The sequence below is a fragment of the Pezoporus wallicus genome, unplaced genomic scaffold (genome assembly GCF_028554395.1).
Source record: "Pezoporus wallicus isolate ANWC-B61680 ecotype Strahan unplaced genomic scaffold, APGP_CSIRO_Pwel_v1 contig_6899, whole genome shotgun sequence".
Taxonomy (NCBI): domain Eukaryota; kingdom Metazoa; phylum Chordata; class Aves; order Psittaciformes; family Psittacidae; genus Pezoporus; species Pezoporus wallicus.
Genome location: NW_026638613.1, coordinates 2,880,678 through 2,900,908, shown reverse-complemented (window position 1 = coordinate 2,900,908; position 20,231 = coordinate 2,880,678). Strand labels below are relative to the sequence as shown.

General features: G+C 41.4%; 1 protein-coding gene across 1 annotated transcript; it reads right to left on the bottom strand.

Moving 5' to 3' along the window:
• Positions 1 to 2,316: 2,316 nt before the first annotated feature.
• LRRC31 (leucine rich repeat containing 31) lies at positions 2,317 to 15,324 on the bottom strand. The gene is given in 10 exon segments (XM_057411534.1): positions 2,317 to 3,502; positions 5,389 to 5,556; positions 6,720 to 6,887; positions 7,535 to 7,702; positions 8,470 to 8,637; positions 9,480 to 9,555; positions 9,557 to 9,642; positions 12,664 to 12,831; positions 13,235 to 13,384; positions 14,654 to 15,324. Coding segments are annotated over 10 exon segments (1,539 nt in total). The 5' UTR covers positions 14,958 to 15,324; the 3' UTR covers positions 2,317 to 3,419.
• Between the last annotated feature and the right edge of the window lie 4,907 nt (positions 15,325 to 20,231).

The following is a 20,231-nucleotide window of genomic DNA, read 5'->3' as shown; positions in this document are numbered from 1 at the left end:
TGTCAAATCCTTAGTGTCACAGCTCATCTCTGAGGTAGCTTGGTGACAGTTTGTAAAACACCCGTGTACAACAGGCTTATTTTAAAGCAGGGAGTCTGCAGAATGCAATATTCAGCAATGATTCTGGGTCCTGCCATGTCATAACGCCTTTGTTATTCAAAATAACCATGACAAATAACCCTTATTAAATTCTAGTATGCCAAATTTATATGCAGCCATGTCTTCCCACAGCACTTTACAGCTGTTTGGCCTACACGTCTGATGTCCTTTTCTAGTTTTTATTCTGTATTGCTCGATGACTCCTTAAACCCCTCCAGAATTTCATTTGCAGCATACATAAAGCACAGAGAAGCACCGGGATCCGCCACCGTGATTTAAAATGCACAAGTGGGTGGGAGCAGACCTCTTTATTCAGTTTAACTGGTGGTCAGAGCTGCAGTCCTGCTGTCCCTCCCCTTGAAGGTGTTGCCCTAGAGAAGGTGCTGGCATCTGGAACGAGGTGGTGAAGGAAGGCTGAGACCCAGCTCTTCCTAGAGCGCCACCTCCAGGTAGTGCTCTCTAAATGCTGCACCCAGGATATGGACCTTATTTCTGTTTGGTTCTTGAATCAGTGGATACCGAAATATCATTAACACGCCTGCTGGCAGGAGAGAGCTGGGCGTGCAGAAAAGTGGGATGGTTCAGTTTTGATTTTCCATTTTATTAGGTAACTGATGCTGGTTTGATTGTTTGGAGGTGTCTTACAAAATTTTTTCATCCTAAGTGAAGGCAAAGAGAAAGAGAAGAATGATTCTGAGGCTGCGGAGGAGGAAATCATGGGAAGAAAGAGATTTCCAGGAAGACTGGCAGATAGACAGGACATTTAATAGAAGTGCTTTAATAAAACCTTTTTAATGGCACAATAGATATGACAGACTAATGAGAAGGCAAAGGACCGAGAAAGGGATCATGAACAGCAAGTGGTGAGGTTGTGAACAGTCCATATTGTGCTTTGGAGCTGAGAATGAGGACCCAACTATGTCTCACAGCAAGAAACCCCAATGCTGAAGTCCAGTCAGTAAGATTACAAGAAATCTCAGATATTAAACATGGGTCAGCTGCTTTACTGAATTAGAGAGAGAGGTTCAAGTGGGAAAGCTGTGATTCAGAGATTCTCACAGAGCAGATAAAGCATCAATTTCCCAGTTGGCCTAAAGGCAGATTTGGGGAGGAAAGGTATAGAAAAGGAAAGGCATAGAAAAGCAAGTGATCAAGGAAAGAGGCTGGTGTCCTGCTGTTAAACAGAAACGATGGTACTTCCACATTAGAGTAACTCTCCTGGCTTAAGTTTCTGATTGACAGTCTCTCTTGTTAGCCCTGTATGAAACTGGGGCTCTTTGCTTCATTTCAGAAGTTGAGGATCTCTGTAGAAAATAACTGATCCCATACTGCAGCAATTCCCTGCTACCTCTGACCAAGATATTCCAGTTCACCTCATGTTTCTGAGAGCTGCGGGAGCCAAGCACACTTTTCATGTAGAACTGAAACCAGAACCAGGAAGTCCATGGAGACCCTCACACGAAATTATGGCTTAAACAATCAACAGGTATCATCACAGCATGGTCAGCTGCTGGTTATAATTCCGACCAGCCAGAATTTGATGTCAGAAGGGTCGTCCAGACTGAATATTGATGTACATCTGCATGAGAGGGGTCCTAGCAAGTTAGGAAAGTGCAACTCTGTGCCTCTCCTTCACAAGATCGCTGCAGCATGTAGATATACTCAGAGCTAATTCAGCAGTACTTTATCCCTCAAGCTGCCTTGGGATTTCTCTAAGACTCCTCACCCAGTGGGCAGATCTTATATCTTTACTTCCTAAAATACCTTTCCAATGAATAATCCCACTGCAGTCTTTGAGCTCACCTGTGGGTTAACATGCGCCATGACATGAGTGACTGTGCCAGAGTTTGTCTCGGTTTAAGCAAATACAGTAAAACGCCAAATAAATTATCAAATAAAAAAAAGGAGGAGCCACTTACACATCCCAAGTTGGTGCTTTTTCTGACAGTTCTTGGTCACAGAGCAGGGCGCTCTGCTCTTAGCTAGAAGATGCCCTGTGGCTTTCAGTAATAGACTTTGCTATTTCCTTCATCTTTAGGGTAAGTATAAGAACATTGTCTATGTCACAAGGTGTTCTGAAGGTTAATGGATTAATCCTGAATGTGGGAAGCATGAAGGCACTGTGGGAACTCCCACTGGCTTTCATATGCTGTAGATCAGACTCTTATATCTGGAAGTTTGTTTTTTGTTGTTGTTGGGTTTGGTTTGGTTTTTGGTTTTTTTTTTTTTTTTTTTGTGCTGCATGTCATAAAAGGGTCTGTACAGAAGGTGCAGTCTGAAACAGCTCAGGATGAGAAGGGGCATCTCTGAAGTTTCCTGAAGTCTTTGCATAGCCTTACCCAGAATGCTTTTGAATTGCTCTGTATACAAACTTCCTTGCTAAGGTAGCAGGACAGCTCTCTCACTTAACCTACCACAGCATTTCCCTTGTCCCTGAGACCTGCAAAGACACCAATCAACTTGATTTTATGTTGATTCTGTACACAGGACTCATCTACACTATGAGATGGCATCAAGGGCTGAGCAGAGGAAGATCAGCTCCTTATGTATTTTCCTTACTGGACTAATATATAATCCTGAATTGTTGGGATGCTGTCCAAATCTCACAATTTTATAGATTCACAAAGAGGCAAAAGTTTTGGGGGAGAAGAGACTAAAATTTAAAACATAGAGGTTTCAAGTATTTCCAGACATTTTTCTTACATAAATGAGGCCACATTCACACTGCCCAGCCACCTGCATTAGCAAACACCCCAGCCACTTCCTGCTCTTGGCAAACCTGCAGTGTGTCCATCTGAAATCATTGTTGCTCATTTGACAGTAGTCACTGCAGTATTCACAACACAAAGATTAAGCATATATAGTAGTGTGAGCATGGCCCAGAGAATCTGAGACAGTATGTTATTAAATGGAATAATCTGTGCATGCAGAAGGTTAAATGAGTTTTTTGTAATTGTGGAACTATTCCAGTAGTTCTTATGAGACGAGATTACTAAAACCTGGGCTGTCTTCTAAGTCAGAGACACATAATACTTGGTTCATGTGCTGCTTGTGAAAGGCCTCCCAGAAGCCTTCAACCTCCATCAACAGTTAAAATGAATGTTTCTTTTGTTGTCTTGATTAAAGCTTTCCAGTTGTTCCCGTTGTAATTCTGAAAGGACCCATCTTTGCATCCTCAGCTCTGCCAAGGCAGGTAGCTTTGTCAGTGCTGCTAACAACTCACTGAACCACATCCCACAGTCACGGCAGGACAATGGGCAAAGACTGACATCCAGCTCTGAGAGTTCTTTGAATACTGTTAAGCCTCAACAGAATATGACCTATCCTTCGTCAGATACGTTGTTATTATAACTCAAATCCAGCTTCTGTAATCTGGCTAGGTGACCATCCTGCGTCAGCAATGCTGCAAGAAATTACAGGCACAAACACAACTAATACATCCTCACAATTGCCTTAAAAGCTTGTAAGTAAGAATAGTAGTATTTTAATACCATATTATTTAAGACTTTTCAGCAAACAGCAAGATTCAACTCCTCAGCAACATTAAATCACATGCTGTTGATGTCAGAAAAACTGTTTTATCACAGCTGAAGAAGTGTACAACATTTAAAACACAGGCAATTCAAAAGGAACAGAAGTATAGGGTTAAAATTGCATGACAACCTGAAAACCTTTGAGTCAGTTGGATAGAAACTGTATGCAGTGCTAATTAAAATAGGCAGACAGGCTTTACAGGGAGACAACTACAGGCTGGGCAGAGATGGATCAAGAGCAGCCCTGAGGAGAGGGACTTGGGGGTGTTGGTTAATGAGAAGCTCAACATGACCCAGCAGTGTGTACTTGCAGGCCAGGAAGCCAACCATATGCTGGGCTGCATCACCAGCAGCAGGACCACCATGTTGATGGAGGGGATTTTCCCACTCTACTCAGCTCTCATGAGACACCCCCCCAGAGTACTGCGTTCAGCTGTGGGGCCCCCAACACAAGAGGAACATGGACCTGTTGGAGTGAGTCCAGAGGAGAGCCATGAAGATGCTCAGAGAGCTGTAGTAGCTCTTCTATGGAGACAGGCTGAGAGAGTTTGGCTCAGGGGAGACCTTATAACAGTCTTTCAATACCTAAAGGGGGCCTACAAGAAATCTGAAGAAGGACTTCTTACAAGGGCATGTATGATAGGACAAAAGGGAATGTTTTTAAACTTAAAGAGGGTAGATTTAGGTTAGACATGAAAAATTCTTTACTGTGAGGGGGGTGAGATACTGGAAGAGGTTGCCCACAGCCATTTTGGACGCCCCATGCCTGGGCAAGTGTTCAAGGCCAGGTTGGATGGGACTTTGAGCAACTTGCTGTAGTTGCTAGTGGAAGGTGTCCCTGTCTGTGTCTGGAGGGGTGGAACCAGATGATCATTAAGGCCCCTTCAAACCCAAACCATTATATGATTCTAAGATTTAGAAAGAGGAAAGCAAAACTAGATGAGGCTGTGTGATTACAACAGCCGCTTCTCACTGTGGGAGGGTAATGGTCCCAATATACCCTAAAGGGAACTGGGATCCCTAATGTACATTGGCAAAGGAGAAACCCATCAAGGGTAGTGTTTATAAAGTCACAAATATTCAGGCTTCATCTCACTAGCCTTCAGATTACAGGGCCTTAATAACTGCCACGCAGCTATTGCCAGTCTTAGACACTCAAACCCCATGAGTCAGGCCCACAGAATCATAAAGATGATTATAAAATAAATAGGTTTTTAAGGGATCCCAGAATTGATCCCATCATCAGGTTTCCATTTTCCAGTATTTTTCAGCAGCTGCTAAGAGATGGGCAAAAGTATTTCTGATTTGATTCTTCCACAATAGTGTGACATCCTGAAACACACCTAATGGACTGAGAGCTAATAGTGCCTGTATTACTGCCTGTGAGCATGTACATTTTCTATAAATTACTGGACCCAAAGCCAGCAACTGAACAAAATAAAACTCCTCAGAGGCAGTTTAAATATCTGATATAAAAACCAGGTGCAAACCCTACATTTTCCAACTGCTGCCTTTTTGTATTAATATTTAAAACTACTAAAAGATTCTTTGTATTTTGCACTTCTGCACTGTGAATGTACAGGACAGCCAGACTTCAGTAAAATGAAAACCCTTTCTGGGTAAAATACTGCTTAATTTTCCATCTTTTCATTTGATTTGTGCAAAAACATGCTCAGCCCATAGAACAAGTCCCTTCTGAATTGTGGTCTGAATGCCCTGGCTCCGTGACTGCTAGTAAATACCATGTTATAGGTACTTAGAAGTGCCAAATCTTCATCCACCAAGTTACAGCTGCTCAGTCTTAACACTTGAATCTCCATTGCAAGCTTTAGTGCTCCCAAAAGCAGCTTTAGGTTCCCACCAACGCACTTATTCCAGGAAAGGTCTAATATCTCCAGTTCAGGAAGGTGAAGGGCAGCCTCAGCTGAAAAGATTAAGACCAGCAACTTCTGCTTACTGAGAGAAAACAACACAGCTTCAATAGACAACTCACCAACAATTCACCTGTAAATAGGCTTCTAACAGGCTGCCTACTTGTGCTGAGAATGACTTATTTCATCCCAATAAAAGTCAGAATAAAGAATATAAAAAGGGCCTGCCTACAGAATCTCTAAGAACTCTGTGGAGGGGTTTCTTGTCTTTATGTTATTGGCTTGACCTTGTCCCACTGAAGCCAATTTAACTTAACAGCTTGTTTTTAAACCATTTTATATCGATTTAAAGACAGCAAATTCTTGCTGTGAACTCACCATGCAAGGTGAAATGCTCTGTATCTTTTGACAACACCAATTTCCATGATGTCACTCTTACATAATTGTAATGATATAAATATAGTACTTTTCCTGCAGGGACCTCAGACCAATTTAGCTTGCTACTGCTTCTGCTGAAGGCAGTCAAGTTTTACTACAGGTTTCAATGTCACTAGTAAACAGTACAAAATGTAAGTGCATTTTGTGGTAACTAACTGATCCCTCTTAGGGGTACTTAGATTTCATGTGCCATATGGAACACCTATCAAAAGTACAGTAGCCACTAATCCACTGGGATTTGCAATAAGTAGGCAAAAGAGGCTGAATTTACATGTCCCATGTTAGACTGGACTTTTCTTCATAGCTATGCAGTCTCTTTTGTACTAATGCAGCCATTACTTCAGTTCCTCCACTGCCCCATCCTTAACTCTATTCCAGAGAGTTTCTGCTGAAACTTTCACCAGCAGTGAGGTGAAAAACCTTCAGTCAGAACTTTACCCCATTAAACTGCAAATGCAGTATTACAATCAAACTATAATTACAGCATAATATAAAATCATGTTTTCCTTTCTCTTCCCAAATTAGGAAGTAATACAAAAGCTCACTATCAGACAAAAGACTAAAAGCACTTCATCCAGTCAGGTATCATGGGGGAAGACACACAATGGCCTTCCCTTGCAGCTGGGTCCCATGAAACACTGGTTTCATCACAGGCTTTTTCAGCTGGGACCTGTGGTATAATGTAGCCATGATCTCTGGAGTTCAGCCAGCGGAGAATGAAGTACTTATCTCACAAGGATACACAGAGAATAGACACTCCTTAAAAAACCATTCCTACCTAGTGATGAAAACGACTCTTCACCTAAACCACAATTGCTGATGGCCACAGACTTCAACTTCGGTAAAAACCTGAGCCTGCCCAGAAGAAGTCCTGATGAGACGCCTACATTTTTATTTGAGGATAAATTCAGCTCTTGAAGACTGAAGAGTAAAGGTATCACCTGGGCTGTGAAAACATGAAATATTTATTAGACAGTCTCCAATCCAAACCAAATATGTAGTTGTATACTTGCTTGACATAATTTCTCTTCTTTATAAATCAATCCAAAAGTCAAGGCCAAATTCTGACACAAAGTTATGGTGAGTAATGTTTTAGTCCATAAAAAGCCTTTTTATTTTCAGTAGGAATGTTTAAGAAATTAGGCATTACATACTGTGTGGAAGGTTGTCAGAACACAGCTTCCTTTGAAATTTTGTAGGTGAAGTAGGGAATTTAACATTAAATGAGATGGGGGTTATTTCTAAATGTCTTTGCTGCTAACTGAAACTCCTTTGTATTAATGCTATTATTTTCTATTAGTCAATAGATTAAAAATAAATTATGATTGCTATTACTAATAGTATTTCCCAGTGCTTCAGCAGTAGCTTTTCAAATTATCTTCTTTATTATGGAAAATAAGATGTAGGCAATATAGGCTTTGAGTCATGGGATTTTATTGTTCTAAAGAGTAAAAAAAACAATGTCAAGATATTGTGATAATGCACACAGAAAAATTAACTGGCTCACTAGGTTAGGCAGAATCTCTTACACCTTTGAGGGCTTTCAGAAGTCAAACCCTAGATTCTTAATGGATTTCCTCAATATGTTCATACACAAAATGATCATGTCCTCTTCTGCTACACAGCACTGGTGGAGATCAAGGACTTCGAGATTTTTCAAGCTGGCCAAATGAGCTGTTGAGTCTTTAAAGCCACCACCAGTCTCTTTGTTACATGATATGTCTAATTTCCTTAGGTCTGCAAGGTGCTGTAAGGCGGAGTCTGAAATGGAAAAGGGAGCATCCTGGTCACCGGCTGCCACAACAGCACAGGTCACAGCTTTAGCATTTATTTATTTACTTCAACGTCAAAGTTTGCACAAGGTATTGCAGGCAAAGCTCTTAGACTAAGCTTCAGTGTATAATCACAGGAGACATACAGCAATACCACAAAGCTTCCCCATCTCTGCAACTCCACTCCTCTCTGAAAGAGCAGGTGAAGGTGAGGCCAGCTCATCCCCAGATCCAGTCAATCCTCAGCATTTTGCTGAAATTACTACTGGATGTGCTAATTAGTGGCAGTTGGTTTGTCTTCTGGATAAAACCTCCACTAGGGAGAGACATAATAAGCCCATTTCATATGGCTTCACTGGACTCTCATTAAGTGATAATGGTGAATTTGGATTTCCCCCTGAGAGGACGGATTAGCTTGTTAAAAGTTAGCTAGAGTGTCTGGGCCTTGTCTGCATTCTGTCTGGAGAGAGAGGAAGCATGTCCACAGAGCCACTAATCTACCCTAAGATCTGTCTCAGATAAATGGTGTGGAGGGTGACTCTCCCCACTGACTTTCACATGCTTGAGCTCAGGGAAGATAAATGCTACTCCTTCTGAAAGTCTCTGTAGTCTTTTATCAATCCTCAAACAGCAAATAACGATTGCCCATTAATACTGCCAAACCATCAGCAAAATCCCACCTCATTGCCTTTCTTAAATGGTTTTCAGATGTACAATTTATTCAGAATGAAAGTCTTTCTGAGCATAAAGTCTAACCTAAAGCCTGGAGGCTGTCTTGCTTTAATCCACACATGTGCAAGTTTAACTCCTTCAAGCCTGGCACATTTTTCAGAGCCTGAGCAATAACCTTCATCCTGCAGCCGATGAGTTTGTTGATAGAGAGATCTAATACTTCAAGGTTTGGGATCACATTTAGAATTTCAGCTGGGAAAAAAAAGAAAAGAAGAACAGAATTGGGAATTGTCTGGAATACATACAGATGAACCCTAGAAAAATACAGCACCATGGCAAACAAGATGACGTAGGTAGGTTTGCCTATATGTGTGGTTTAGACTTACTAAGTTCCTGTTCTACCTAAAAATACAGCAAAACAAAGATTGGATAGGAATAAAGAAAACAAGTGAAAAAATCTGCCTCAAAATAAAGGTGAAAAAAATACAAGGATAGCTAGGAAAATACAGGGGAATAAAAATCAGAAGTACGAGAAAGAAAAAATTATAATGAAAATATATAGGACTTTATGTTGCAAAAGGACCATCTGCTACAGTGCAGATGAGAGCATAGAGGCTTCTCTTTAGGGAGTAAGTATCTTTTGAAACAGAATCATATCAAAAGATGACACAGGATTAAGCTATGGTGAAAGAGAGGAGGGATGGTCAGTGGTTGCTGACTCAGCCTAAATTCTCATTGCTCAGGCCTTCTTTCCCATCCCACAGCTAACTACCTAATTTTAAGCAGTCAGTGTTGGAAATCCTGGCATATATGATTTGCTCAGGGTCTCAAAGGATCAAGCAACCCTGGACCACCAAGGCAGCCAGACTGTGGATTAGATCTAGCTATTTTTCTTCTCAACCATACCTCCTGTGATTAGGGAGAACAACTTTCTTCCTTGAAAGAAAGTGCATTAAAATGCAACACTGTTATAATGCAGAGCCTGAAATAAATTAACTTTCTACTAATACTGAGCTCAATACAGCCATGATCTAAGTCGAACAGGTTGTATCTCTGTGAAGCCACCCTCAGTCCAGCTAGATCAATACACATACCAAGGGATTCTCCATCTTTTGTCGTTAGGTACAGTCTTTTCAGAAGTTTTAACTTGCATCCTTTCTGGATTTTTTTTTGTCAGGAGTGATAGTTTTCCACCTATGTTACTGTTCCATGATAAATCCAGTTCTTCAAGTTGAGAAACAATTTCAGATGCCTCTCCTGTAACAGATGTTTAAGATGACTCATTCTAGGTATCAATTTCAGTGCAAGATGAAAACAAAGGTTCGGAATATATTAAAGAGGAAGGTTAGTCACTTCATTCTCAAATTATTGTATTTCAGATGGCTTGCCACAAAAATTGGCATATGAGTGAATTGTTGCTACTGCAGCAATGTTGCATAAACTCTCGCCTTGTCTAAGGAGCAATACAGATCACAAGTCATTGTCACTGTACACACAGGCCTGGAGTTTATTCAGGTTGCCAAATCCCCATCAGACTGGCCATAATTGCAGACCTTTCCAGGACCCAGAAAATCTAGTCTATAGGAAAATCAATACAAGTGACAAGTCTGAATTTATTGCCCTGTGTAGTTCTGCTCTATTTTATTTGGCAAGCTTCCAATGTCTTCTGTACTGTTCCCACAGGTCATTTTGGAGGGGATGAAAGAAGGCCCTCTCCCAACTATTTCTGAATATGTAAAAGTTTCATTTCTGACAGGAATATCTGACTCACTTCATAAGAAATCAAGATAAGCATGGTTTTGACCAAAACCAACTTTCCCATGATTTCAAGGCAGATGGCACTGATTTTGCTTACACTCAGAAAAAACAGCCTTTTGCAGTCTTGATATACAGTGTGAACTGTGTTAGTGCTTCCTTGCAATACTAACATGCCACTGCAAAATCCAGCTTCCTAACTTCCTTTGTAGAGGAGGAAGGCAGGTGTATATTTGCATAAACTCATTCCCAAAGAAGATCAATTAATCAGACCATATGCAAATACCATTTCAAAGTGTCACACACAGATTTTTATATGAAGTCTTGTCATCAACCTAGCAATTAAGAATTGCATATTAACAATAATAAAACACACATCTCTGTGTTTTCCAAATTAATTCTTCACAAAAGTTTTATAATAGAAAACTAATTATTTCTGCTATTGAAAGGGAATATCTAGGTCTGAGAGAAAAGGACATGTTGCAGTTTCTGTTTCTGCACTTATTCAAAATTATTGCCTCATTCTTGAACACTACGCAATGCTCTGCAGCTGAGAAATGGTTTTGCCTCTACAGCATAGGCTGTTTCTGTTTGACATGGGGAGTACCATTCCAGACACATTTTCCACCCAGAAGATAAATAAAGGACTACAACTCCAGGAATGCTTTCCTATCACTTCTCACAGCTCTAAGCAATCACATAGGAGAGGCCGATATTATGGTTATATGATTTCTAAGCGAAATGCACTGAGTCCACAAGTGGCCACATTTCCACGGATAAATATGAGCATAGTCAAACAGGCAGTAGTGGCCTGAATGCACATGCTGTTTTCAAAATCGCAGGCAAAATCAACGCAAACTGAGTGTTGCTATTCCACATGTCAAGGGCATCGCATTTTGGCTGGAAATTCAAGTCCTATGACCAGTTTTGTATCTGTCTCAGCAGAGACCAAGCCAGAAGAGGGAAGGAAACTGCAGAGAAGAACCAGGCAGAATAAATCAATTGGAAATATAACCAGTAACTAATAAAACTCAAGGGCTTGATAAAGGATAAAAATAAATTTGGAAAATAAAAAACAAACACAAAACAAAACAAAGATCAGAAATGGCCCAATAATTATTTTCACCAGCTTTTGTAGAGATGAGAGATACAGTTTTCGTCCCCAGCAGATAGCGTGACCCACTTGTGTGCTACCACCACATATTTTATTGCCAAGCCTTTCCTGGAAAAAGCCTAGATATGAATGACATAAACCCCTGTCGTGGTTTAAACCCAGACAGGTAATTCGTTCGCTCACTTCCCCCCCCTTTCTTGCCCTCCCCCTGCTCTCGGAGGGATGGAGAGGAGAATCGAAAAGAATGCAACTCCCACAGGTTGAGATAAGAACAGTTTAGTAACTAAGGTATAACACAGATCACTACTGCTACTACCAATAATAACAGTGATAAAGGAAATAACAAGGGAAGAGAATACAGCATCTCACCACCAGCCAACTGATAACTCACCCCCCTCAGCCCGACCAAGCTCTGTCCGATACCTCCTCCAACCCTGCAGTCCCCCAGCCCTTCCGGCTAACTCCCCGTTACATCCTGGGCATGACGTGCTGTGGTATGGAATACCTCTTTGGTCAGTTTGGGTCAGGTGTCCTGTCTCTGCTTCCTCCCGGCTTCCCCTCCTCCCTGGCAGAGCATGAGGCTCACAAAGTCCTTGGCCAAACCAAAACATCGCTATCAGCTCTGTTCCCAGGCCGAAAGTCAAAACACTGCACTGAACCAGCTACCAAGAAGGAGAAAAATGACTGCTACTGCTGAACCCAGGACAACCCCAGATTTATAACTCAGACTGGCTTTTAGGACTCACAAAATAAGCAGTAGTTTTTGAATTCCCAGTTGATTGAGTCTGTCCTCCTTTTTGATATGTATCACAGACACATCCCACAGTAAACTCCAGGCCCAGAGGTGACTCAGTGTCAGAACACGAGTGCATAACACTACCTTTAAAACTTTTAAATCTCATGCTTTGCAGAAAGCAGGGTTGCAGGCACTCCAAGCAAAGAAGTAATCAAGGGAATAAGCTTCTCCCAGGCCTGCAAAAACAAGTCATAAGCTTCAAGCAGCACTTCTGGTTTTAAGTCTCTTCCAAAAGATCAACATTTTTTTGTGATGAGCACTCATCTGTCCTGCCTCATGAAGACCTAAGGTGACCCTATTATGACTGACTCTGTTTCAGTTCTTCTATCATTAGATATCAAAGATAGAAAAACAAAACAAAACACTAATTGGAGTTGAAAACATGCTTTCCTGCAAACAGGACTGAATTCTGTTCCCTTCTGAATATGAAATCTTCATACCCTGAGGAATGAACTTGGCAGAGCGACCCGTAAACTCAAGTTCTTTCTACTGTTTCAGAGCAGGAGTTTACATTGTCCTTTGTGGAAGCAGCAAGAGTGGGATGTAGGAAGAGATGAGATGGATTATGTTAGGCCCAAGCTGTCTTGAAGTGAATGTAAATGAAATCCTGTACCTAAGGAGGTGACATCCTCAGCTGTTAGTCTGCAGTTGTTAAGTTGAAGGACTTTTAACAGGTTTACATGATGAAGATGAACAGTGAGAGCTTTCAAAGTCCCACCAACACCACCATTCCAGGACAGCCTGATTTCTTCCAGCTCTGGGAGAAAGGGCAGTAAAGAAGCTGTAAAAAAAAAAAAAAGAAAAGAAAAAGGAATTCTCTTTGCATGCTCTCTGCACGCTCTGGATGTTTATACATCTTAATACAAAGATGCTTTCTACAACAAATACAGCATTTTTAAGCCATGACAATTTGTATCTCAGTTTTCTTATCTGTAGTTCGAGTGTTAAAGACATGAGTCTGCTTCACAGACTTGTTTGATTTTATATTTATATATATATTACATAATTTGTGTAACTTATTAGTTAACATTTCTCAGGGACCTGGGACCACCAGATGAATTGTTAAATAAAGCCAGGCCTGTGTAAAAGAAAGGGAATGGAAAAGAGGAAAGTGAATAACTGAATAGGCAAATAAGAATTAAAGAAATGTATGAAGTGACTAGTTGAATAAAATGTGTATTTACCCAGCTCTGTTACATCTGCTGCACTTAATGCACAATTATTTAGATCCAGATTCTTGCTGTTGGGTTTCTTCCCCAGTTTCTGCATGAATTGGTTAAATATCTGGTCATCAGATGGTGACTCTGCTTCAGAAATGAGATGTGAAATTCCATCTGAGTAACAAAGAAATAGGGTCCTGGTTATTTCTGCTACTAACAGTGTGTGTAAAATCTACCTGTGACTGTCAGGTAAGGACTTTAGGAAATGAACTAAATCTGTCAGTAAAACAGGATCTGTTTTTGATCAATGTGGACCAATATTCTGAGCGATAAGGTCACTCTAGGTCAGATCACTACAAAGCTCCTGATGCAGAGTGGGAAAAGAATGTCCTGTTGCACGTCCTCACGCTACCTTTATGCCACTGACTTTGGATGGTCACACCCCCAGTTCAAGGACATGAAATCCATGCAAAAGTCTGCACTGCAGCTACTCTGGATGCACAAGTCATACAACCACCTCTCTGTGCCTGCACTGTAGCCCCACTGCTGCAATACGCCCTGATAAGTTAGCACCAAGTGGCCCTGCAATTGTGTGGTGAACCTGCTGCTGCCTTGATGATAGCCTGTGTTAATTTTCATCGTGTGTGTAAGGCATTTCCTGCTTTTCTTGGCTTTGCAAAGCATCCCTTGCTTACCTTCTTCTTTCATGCAGGTTGTACAGCAAGGAAAATTGCCTTTGCATTCATTGATAAACTCTTTAACAAATCAGTAATTTCATCTAATGCCTATAACTGGAAAAAAGCAGCAAAAATTTATATGAAGTAGCAATCCCACTCCCAGTAGCCATCCTCTCATTGGTTGCCCAAACCTACCCAAAACTCTTAGGACAAAGGATGGGGTTCTAAGCATCACCTTCCAGCTCCTTTTTAAAAACAGCCTCATTTTCTCTAGTGTGGATATAAACAGTATTCTTGTGTGCCCAAAATCACATACACAATGAATTTCCATTCCCTACCCCTTACCAATGTCAAGTGGTAGAAAACATCTGCTCTTGTTGTCTTCAGATTACTTTAGCAGCAGGGCGGACAGAAAGTGATCCCACATACAAGTCAAGCTACTGCTCAACTCTTGGCTTTGAAACCAAGTAAGTTCTGTAACTAATGAGCCGACTCCAGCACTGATCTTTCACATTGGAGATCAAGAGAGAGGTCACCCAAAAGCTTTATTCCTCCTCAGCAACATGGATCTCACTCCTTGCTTGGCATCTATCAAATTTGAGGGTATATTCTTCATAATACTCCAATCAGAAGGAAATCCTAGCTGAAGGATAAACTGTAGACAGCAAAATACAGGATTCTGGCTTGCAAGAAAAACAACTGATTTTCTATGAAATTGAAATATGTATTTCATAAAACATGTATTCCATTATTGTACTGGCATTACCTTCTGCAGAGAGATCTTCCTTCTCGCTCTGATCGTTAGCTCCAGAATTGTATATTTTTGTTTCTTCAATTTCCCTTCTGTCCTTGCCTTCAGATTTCCCAAAGTCAAAGCCCCTGAAGAATTTTTTCATGGCTGAAGGCTGCTCTTTTCTTTTTCCAGGAGATGACCTTTTTCTTTGGAGCTGTTTCATAACAAAGTCAAACAGGGAACTCTCTGGGATCTCCTCTTCATGCTTATCCTGGCAGCTATGCATGTCATCTTTCAGGGGATCAGCAGACACAGAAAGTATTAGTTTTAGGAACATTTACTCTTGCTTACCTTCTTTCACAGCGGCAGATGCAGTGAGAATTTCCTACCATTCCCTCCCTGCTAATATCAAAAAAGCACTATTTAGTAGACCAGACTCTGAACTCCCCCTCCAAAAGGAACAGGTAATACTCAGTATTAATACAGCAGACTCAGTGGTCCCAGTTCTCAGTGGTATCACTCTCTGCTGCTTGGTTAGTGCCAACAAGCCCCTAAGGCCACCCCACCTGGCCACCAAGTAGTGAAGGGTGAACTTGCTGCTTCTCCTACCACTGAATCCCCATGTTTAGTTCACAGTCTTGTGGCCACATTAAAGAAGCAAGGATGAGATGTCCCTGTTGTGAGAGGATGCCAGGTGAAGTTTTACACCAAAGTGATTCTCCTTGCCAAAGGCAGTTACAAAGGTGGGAGGAGGAGGAGGTGTGCAAGAGGGAGTACAAGGACATCCTTGCCTGAATCATGTCAAATGCTCCCAAGCTCAGGGTGGAACATGCAAACAAAACCCCATTAACCTTAGAGCAAAGCTGAAGCGATAGTGCTGAAAACAACCAGATGTCATAGCTATGAACATTCAGAGTGTGACACTGCTAGAAGAAAACAAGCCCCCCTGATAGCTTGTTTGAAACAGTTCAGTACTATAGCAACCTCTGTTTCAGTGACTAATATAAAGTTTGATTTTATAATTTATGCACATTCTTATTTCTGATCATACTACACAAGCATCATCCAGTGATTCTGAAACTGTTTTGTTTTTCTTTGAACATTCATTTAATGCTCTTTTGTTAGTTTTAGTTCTAGCATTCACACACAAACTCATGCTTTTAACGGAGCAGTCTTAAAAATTAGGTAGGCATTCACTGACTTCTGCTTTGGAAGGACCACATGGAAGAGGCATGTATCAAGCCTTGCTGTGTGCCACTGACTGCAAGAGAGATGATCTCTGCTCAGAACTCAATTCTGTGATTCATCAGAGCTCACGAATGGATTTCTGTGCTCACAGATTCCCCCTTTCCCAGTACAGATCTGCACACAGAACTCATTCCACAATTTGCTGTCATTCATAGAGTACATTAACTCAATCATTTTAATAAGTCAGTTATATAGAATGTTACTGGCACAAACTTTCCCAAAAGAGAAACATATGAAGTAGTATCAGAAACCCCACAACTTGCACAAGTAATTTCATGTTATTATAGCAAAGAGTTGGGTCAATGTCAAAAGAGTTGGCAAATGTCAAAATAAAGCAAATGTAGTTTTTATATACACATACTTTGTGTGTGTGTATATAAATGTGGGGTTATATACTGATGTATATGTATTTAGGTAAATTTTCTAAGTGTGTTGGGAGTTCTCTACCACAATATGAGTGTTCAAGGGCAGGGTACTTACAAAAAGCTGATGCATTGTTTAAAGTCTTGCTCTTAATAGCCTTTTACAGCTCTAGTTCTTCTAAGTAAAAAATTATACAAAGCAGTCTACATAGCTGTACATGCACGTTTACAGAGCTGTAAAACAATTCTGGTTACCCTGCTGTGTTTTCATGCTGTAGAACAGTATTATTTTAAACAAAGAAACATACCTGTCTTTTCCATTGGTACACTTAAGGATCTCTCACGTTTTACAGTACTGTCAGGGCTTGCAGGAGAAGTGAGCTATGATATGCAAACAAAACTTCACTTCTTTCCCTCATAGGACTCTCCATGTAGTTTTCTTTCAAGAGCTTCTGTCTTCATCAGTTTGATAGCAGCAGCTCTGCACAAGTGGTTTGTGGGCTCTTTCCTGATGCCTCTATTCCTTTGCACTGTCTCTCAGTGTTAGCCTGCTCTCTCTGGTCTCTCTTTTCTGGGGGGGGGAGTGTGAGAAGTCCATTTAAATGCTGTGATCATGCCGCAGTTCAGATCATTCACCAGGCAGAAACCAGGAAGTGGCAGCACAGACTTTAACACTGTGTGCTAACGACTGCATGTCCCCGAAACAGCTGTTGTTCGAAGAGGCTGAGTCACCTTACAGATCGGGTTACCAGACTACCTGAAGAAAAGTTCTTTGTTTTCCCACCCCTTTCGTCCATACTGGTCAGAAATACTGCTGGAGGGTGAGGAAAGCTGTGCTGTCAGCAGGATGTTGAACAGTTCTGTAACAAAAAGGAATACAGGGGATACAGCGCACTCTGTTTTATGTTAACAGGAGACATTGGAGGAGGGGGTCACACTGCATCATCAGGCACAATTTATTTGTAGGCAACAGCATATACAACATTACAATGTAATCATTTCATACAATGTATACATACATCATATTTCACTGTACACTTTTTGTCACTATACCTTTTGTCTATCTGCTCTAAAATCTGATTTCCATGATGACAAATGTTACAATTTCCATATTAAACATACTCACAGACATTTATGTTAAATCTCTTTAGTTTTGATGATTCTTTTTAATCCACAAGGTCTTCACTTTTGTAGGCTAAACAACCTAAACTCTTCTAGTCTCCTCTCATGTGGCAAACTCTCCATTTCCCTTATCATTTCCTGCTCACCTTTGCACCTGCTGCAGTATAGTTTTTGCTTCCTTAAATACGAGGGACCATCCACTGATACGTATGCACTAAAGACATATGCAAACTGGAGAGCTTTTGCTGGGGAATGATAAAGCTGGTCAACAAAACTAATGATTCCTTTGAAAGCAGCTGAGCAGACACGATTCTTGAGGACAGGCTTTCTGTGTAAGGCAGTTCCTGTTTTTCTTGGCTTTGCAAAGCATCCCTTATGTGTCAACGTACAAATGACTCAGAGTGAAATGAAGCACTGAGTGCTGCTAGGAGCCAACAGGATAAGATTAAGGGAAGTAAATCTTACAGTGAATATGAGGCGAATCCTCCCACCCATGACTAGTACTATGCTGGCAAACATTTACAGTAGGAAAAAATGCACAAAACTACTGTGATGAACAATCTTTCCTTGCAGGAATGTAGGGCACATTTCTATTCCCAAACAGAAAGGATCTCCAAGCCGGTTTTAAGGTTTTCTGACACCCAGGAGTGGCTGCCCTGTCCCAGTTCTTGAAACTAGCATCTCACTACAGACTTGTATCCACTGGGAAAGATCACCTCCCTGTGTGCTAATTCACTTCATGTGTTCTGGTGTTTCCACTATGCAGACTATCAAAATCCCAAGCATTTCTGTTGGTAAGGAACTCACTGAATTTGACAGCTCTTTTCCACTTTACTTGTGCTTAACAACAGAACCACAGTCGTAGTTCACAACCCATGCTGTGAGTATGTACCAGGCTCTGCTGGCCCAAGACACTCAAAGCCTGCTGCAACTCAATGAGAATGTGGAATGGGAATATCTGATAATCTCCACTTCCTGGAACTGGGGAAATCCCTAAGCATGTTAAGCACCAGTTACAGTGTCTCAGGTGGGCTAATTTGGATGCTCTGACACCAGTATGTTAGGTGATGTGCTGCCCATTCAGAAATTCTTTCACCATTTTAAGCTGTTGAACGGTAGTGAAAATACCTCATGGCACCACGGCACCACCCCTGTAATCTGGTGAGAAGGAAAATGTAGTTTTGCAGGGACTTAATTTCCTCTTTCTAGAAAGCGTATCTTCACCTTTTTTTACAGCAGCTATGAAGGAGGAGCAGGGATATCCCAAAACAAAGCAGGATAACCAGAGGGAGGTGGCTGCACTGGGCTGTAAACATGAGCATTACTTTGCAATAGGCCCAGGCTGTGCTGTGAACATGCAATATATCAGCCATGCCACCATGAGCTGCTAGACTGGGCCTTGATGTGTTGGTTGCTGTCTCCTCCATGGCATACTTATGAACATGTGCCCTGCTCGTGCCTTGCTGACCTGTGTGCCTGCTTCTTGCAGTATGTCATGGACAACACGGGGCAGGTTTAGCTTCTGGAGTTTAAAAGCAATAAATGCCTTCCCTTTTCTATCCGATTGTATGGTTTGTGACCATCTGCCAAGTACTCTGTGTCACACATGTTTGTATCTACTCTTCCTTCTGTGTAGACGTGCAGCAAGGTCAGGAACAGAACCAATTTTGGAACAAAATAGTTGAAGTTGCATCCCACCCGGTATCCACTGGTGAGAGATTAATGTGGATTTTTGTACTTTGCCTCATTGTGACTTCTTAATCCAGCATATATTCCAAAGAAATAATGCCATTAGAGGATTAGTGCTACAAGTTCATTTGAAAAAAAGGATTTGCAAACACTGAAATCCTATATTCTAGGTACTTAATCACTGAGTATCATTTTGGGGATTTTCTCTCCCTTTAGTAGTGTCCTTTTCAATGAAACCCAAGCAAAGCAGCAGCTCTGTTTTGGATGGCCCTTATTATCCATTAAAGAAAAACAAAATCCAAAGTATCTGGTTAAAACAGTACAGAATCTAAACCCACTGGACTAAACCCATCCTTGCTGTCATAGTCACTACAGTTACACCAGGCAGTCACTTGGCCCAATATATATATATAATTTAATGATTTTGGATATTTATCTGCTAGGGATTGTTAATATTCTGTAGCATGTAGTAACACAGTGACCCTTGTTTGCTTCTAAGACAGTTCCCTTCCCCAGCTTTGCTCACACCTAGTAAAGCTACTGTTTTCCTCTGTGGGAGAAGGAGACTGAATCACTGCCTTGTTATTCTTTCTTCCTTTCCTTAGAATGCATCTCAGCTGCTCTGTTTCCCCTTTCTGCATGGCTGTCACTGCCTGCAGCAGCCTCCATGGGCTTCTCCTGCTTGGCCTGATTTGTTGCAGGCTGCCTAGATGAAGTGGGCAGTTTCTTGGCCCATACCAATACCAAACCATATCATGGCAGGGGTGGTAAAATGCTTACTGCCCCATTGCCATCTTTGCCAGTGCCAGGGGCTTGCTCTGGGGCTGCACTGACTCAGAACACATGCCAGGAACTGCTGCCAAATGAGGGTAGGGGAAGAGCAAGTGGCCTGTTCCAGTACCAGGTTCACTGTCCTTATCTTTCCCAGCCATGTACATCAAACCATACACTCCACAGCTCTCTCTGTCCTTTTTCTCCTGCTTTGTCCTGTCCCTTCATCCTTCAACTTTGACCCAGTTCTGACCCCTTATAGCTGAGGTAGCAGAATTCAGTCTTGCCTACATAGCTGAGAAGCCTTCAGCTGGCACAGATGGCACATTGCTAGTACCACAGTATCTGTGTCGTCCACTAATTTGATGATGACTCTACACCTGGGCAATTCACAGACCAGCAGGGATCAGCTTTAGGGC